At 41.9% G+C, this 5,017-nt stretch overlaps 1 protein-coding gene across 1 annotated transcript in view; it reads right to left on the reverse strand.

Moving 5' to 3' along the window:
• Nucleotides 1–359: 359 nt before the first annotated feature.
• Nucleotides 360–5,017, reverse strand: part of ABCD2 (ATP binding cassette subfamily D member 2) — a gene marked incomplete at its 5' end in the record, with an annotated part of 76,672 nt that continues 72,014 nt past the window's right edge. Inside the window, one exon of the mRNA XM_019543963.1 lies at nt 360–1,406. Coding sequence (XP_019399508.1) covers nt 1,196–1,406 — 211 coding nt within the window. The remainder of the gene's footprint in view (nt 1,407–5,017) is intronic.

The raw sequence follows: 5,017 nt of genomic DNA on the forward strand, positions 1-5,017 counted from the left end.
AGTGTTCTCAGTTTGAGGCACTTTGTGACTGACTGTCAGAGGTCCTGGGGACTCCCACCTCCTAGCAAAGTACAAGACAGGCAGACACAATCAGTGAGCACCTGTGAAACTGTGGCTACAATTCAGTATGTTTTTCCATGGGTAGATGCAGATAACAATGTTGACCCAGCTTAACAAGGTGCCATGAGGATTAATCAGTGGTTATCAAGAGCTTTTTTTTTCATATTTTATAGAATCTCTAAGTGTTGAATATTCCAACATCAGGGCAGAAGCTCCTCAAATTTAGTTCTTGCATTGCCTTTTTCTTTCACTGCTCTCCAAGGCTCACCCAGCCTGGCAGGGGTCATTATCCTCTTCTCACCAAGGAGAAACTGAGACAGTAACTCACTTACGGTCTGGTAGCCAGTCAGTGACAGAGCCAGAAACAAAATCCAAGTCTCAGGCCCCATCCTCCAGAACATCCTGTCCAATGGCTATAAATAATCCCTGGGCAGGTTAACAGGGACCAATGTACACGGGAGGAGAAAAGTCTCTGAAAGTGTGTGTCGTGTTATAGTGTACTGTATATATGCATCACAGGCTTTGCTACAGATTCATTTAGTGGTTCACAGAAACAGTTACCTTCTGGTCTGTCTGTCATGTTTTTATTTCCCATGGAAATTCAGCTAATGAAATATGCACAGTGAAAACAAGATCTGTTTTACATGGACTGAAAGATTGTTTCTTGTATCCAAATTAGAGTTTTGCATGCACCTGCATACTCACCCTAACCCTGCCCTTGTGCTGCTCCATGCCTGAATCACATGCCAGGTTTGCTTTGTACAGCAGGCATATCATATGCACATGGCAATCGGTATGACAGCACATTCTGCAAATCAGATCCCACACAAGAATTTACCTAGAAAATCTAACTGTCCTGGTAACTTTCTGGAGGGAACGGAGTTTTAATGTGGAATTACCACAAGCTGTGATGATAAATCTTATACACAATGCATTTGTTTGCTTGTCAGAGTTCAAACCAGCTTCTTCCTCAATGCTAAAAAGGTGAAAATCTTATAAAGCATTATTTTTTTGCTGACTGGGTTTCATTATGCTCCAAGTCTATCACAATGCATGCAAACCAGAGGGACTGAATTCATAAAGCTTTTAACTAAAAAAGACATATTTAAAAAACATAGAACATAAATTAAGGTACTTATTCTTCTTTCTCCATTGTTTTTAGCACCGAATCTTCTCCCAAGATTTTGCAAAGTTCATTCAGTCTCTGTTGCATTTTCGGAATTCCTGCAAGCTGTGATTCTAGTCTTTGTTTTTCCTCACTGAGGGATAAACGGATAGCAGTGTCCAAATGTTCAAACCGCCAGCCTCCTTGTCCATCAAACTGTAACAAGTGAGTGTGGTACTTCCTGCATTAAAATTGTAGGCATTAGCAATGGTTTGGGGAACAGCTTTGTGCATAAGGCTTGAAACAAGAGCATTAGCTTCTCCAAGGCAGTATTTGAGCAAGACCTATTTTGTGTTCAACAGATTAACAATACACCACCTACGCAGCTAAATGCTGTTCTTCTTTATAGAGGAAAAAGCTGAAAAGTAACTATATGAATAAAAGCATAATGCATTTTCAAAAAAAGATTTGGGCACTTCAGATCCTAAATCTTTGTGAAAGTCTTCTAGACTTTCCTTAAAGCTTGGTCTACACTGGGATTCAGCAATCTGAGGCCAGTGTTCACCACACTAGTGTTTCTGCTATCAGAAGCTTGGACATAGATCTGGTGCATCAGCTGAGCCTCTCCACCCAGAACACTATTCCGAGATGATGCAGGTAAGAGACCTTGGCTAGGGTATTCAGGGTGCCACCCTAAAGCTTCCTGCTGCAAGGGCTGGAGAAGTATGGTCCTCGTTTCCTGGCTGCCTCTCTCTGGATGCTCAGCAATAACCATTAATCTTTAACAACAGCACAAGCAATTGGTGCTCCACGCCCACTAGGTAGCAGCCACCAAGGTCGCCCTTTTAATGATTACATTAACAGAAGTGGCTAAGGCCACCACACTTTCTCAACCACTGACAAAGTGCCTAGGAGCCTCTCTGCCTCTGACCACCCACAAGAAGAGTGGTCACACCGACAAGCAATTAGCCTCCATGGCACTTACCTGAGCAGTTTGTTTCAAACTGCAGGTACATGATGATGTTACAGATGTTATTGTACAACCTACAAGTGGGAGAGCCTATGCATTATCCATTTCCATTTAAAAACTGGAGTTACACCCAACTGGTCCCTTCTACTCTGTAATGAAGGACAGCTTCACAATATGAAGCATATGGTATGAAGCATATGAAGCATAAATTCCTTGTATTTAAATTATTCTCCCTGTTGCAGAATTGTACCTTCTTAGAAGAAAGTCCACTAAGACTTGTTCCTGTTTTGGCAGACAGAATATATTAGTTTAAAATTACACATTAGTTGGTTTCCCTGGTTTCCAGTCTCAGACTGTAATTGTTTGCTTGGCCAAGTCTACAGTACTGCTTAATTAGCAAATGGGGAAAAAAGTCTGTGGAGGTGTGAGAGATCTTTCAGTACCAGGATGTGCACTCAAAGCAAAAGTTCAAGATGTGCACCTGTACTTTTATAAGCCTTACAGAGATTTTTAACAGAATGTGGGGAAGTGTGTTTGGGCATGCGGGTATGTTCGAGGTGGGAGAAGAGGATTCCAGCAGAAGTGCTGTTGTGAGTTTAGTAATTTCTAGTCACGTTACTGAAGTTGAGATGTATCACAAAATGGAAATTAAAGAGATATGTAACTCCATCAACTGATCATTTAATAAATCGCCAACAGCTTATGGTTAGGGATGTGAAAGGTTAAATGATTAACTGCTTAACCAATAAGTCTAATAATAACTGGTTAGCTTACCAGTTATCATTTAGCTCAGGGTGAGGTGCAGTCTAGCAGGAAAAGGGGGAAGGAAAGCAGTGCAGTGCCTCAGCAGGAACCAGAAGGCAGCAGGGCAGGCAGGAAGGAGGGAGGAGGAAAAGGGGGGGACTAGTATTAGCCTATAAGGTTAAAGAGGAAAACAGCAGGTGACTTAATGACATGTTAATTAAGCAACTCACTGCTCGTTCACAGACCGTGTCTTCTGGTGGGGCCTGCTACCACCTCCTCCTCCATTAAAGGGCCCAAGGAGGACTCCCAGCAATGGCTGTGTCTGAGCTGCTGCGTTATCAGTTAACCATTTAACCAATATAATTAAAGGAAGTTAAATTAATTTTTTTAATTATATTTACATCCCTATTTATAGTTCATTAGGGAATAGGATTTAATTGCCAATTATCAGTTCCACTACACTGGTCAAAGCTTAGTCAATAATCTTACACTGCCCTCCCTAAAAAATATCCTGCAATCAGAAAGAAAGCACAGTCCAGAGAATATACTGCAAGATGACCAATTAGGTCTGTTCAGGAGAGCAGCTAACCTGCTGCAGAAGAAAGAAAACAGCCAGTATTTGCTAGTGTTGTCTTTGAGAAGGAGATGACTGTGGGTGATCTTGGCAATGCCTAGGGAAACACAGCTGTGTTCAAGACATTTGGAATTTATGGCTGCCTATACAGGTGCTTGGAGAGACCAGGGGGATGACATTTTAATTAGAGCAGTTCCTGGGCAGCCGCTTTAATTAAAATGCTGTAGTGCCATGTGTATTAACCCCCTGTGCATTTAAAAATGTCCACAGGGTGCTTTATCAAAACCTCATTTGATAATGTTTAGTTAAAGCACCCCATGGCCATTTTTAAATGTGCTGGAGCTTAATACACATGACACTGCAAAATTTTAATTAGAGTAGCTGCCCAGGAACTGCTCTAATTAACACATGATGCTATGGCAGTGCTGCAGCATTCTAATTAGAACACAGAACAGACTCAGTTAATTGAGTCTACTCCAATGCGTTCTGATTAGAACGCCAATGAGCACATGTGTAGGCAAGCTATGTCTTTGCTACGTCCTTCTTCCTCTTCAATTCCCAGGACCTCAGCTGTGTCCCTCCACCTGCCCGGACAACTATATAATCCCCACATGAAAACTGCACAGAAGCATTCCAAAATGCTGATTTGCTCTCAAACAAACTCTTCTGCTGTTTTTTAAATAAACAAATCTGAGATTACAGGAACTTTCCCACACCTGTCAGACTAGCATAATTAGCTGAAAATAAGTAAATGCAATGGGAAAATGAATTCCAAAGACCTTCAGTCAAGAACTATCAGTTGAACATCCCTCTGCATTCTGGCTACTGACAGGCTTCACACCCTGTAATTATGTAGTCTTCATTTTCAGGTGCAGTGCTTTTACAGTAATTTTAACTCTTTTCATATTTAAACAGTATATTTAAGAGATTTTAAGAGATACTCTTTTAAAAACAAGTAGAACTTGAAAACTGAGCTTGTTGGGGTGATAATCATCTGTTTTAGCAGGAGTTCCCCACATATAAATTTGTCCCATATTTGAGAACTTGATTGTGCCAAATTTTAAACATGTAGTTTCCTTTATGGATTGTGACTCATGGCTCTGACTAGGGAGGAGCTCTACAGAAGCAATCCACTTCTTGAGAAGCAAAAGCAATGATATAGCATCTTTCTTCTGAGACATCAAGATGGAAGAGCCCCCCTTTATCATGAGCAGGGATCCAGGTTTTCTGTTTCCCATTGAAAAAATGGAGAAAAATGTGAAATTCCAACTTTACCCAAGGAAAACGCAGTTTTGTCATTTTAATGGAGAAACCTGCAGATTATTCAGGTTTTGCAAAGAGCTGTCTGCAAGCTGGCAGAGTTTCAGCCTGCAAGGGGATGGTGGGGAGCAGGAAAAGGGTGGTCAGGTAGGGGGTGCCATGTGCTTGTATATGCACATGGCTGCTAGGCAGCCTGGAGAGCAGCTCCCACAAGTAAGTCTGGAGTGGGGGGGGGAGGGATATGGGGCCCCCATAGAGAAGGAGGGAGTGGGGCAGGTTTAAGGCTGGGGCTGTGCATAGGGCC

This window comes from Crocodylus porosus, unplaced genomic scaffold (genome assembly GCF_001723895.1).
Source record: "Crocodylus porosus isolate Cpor-Errol unplaced genomic scaffold, CroPor_comp1, whole genome shotgun sequence".
In the NCBI taxonomy this organism is placed as follows: Eukaryota; Metazoa; Chordata; order Crocodylia; family Crocodylidae; genus Crocodylus; species Crocodylus porosus.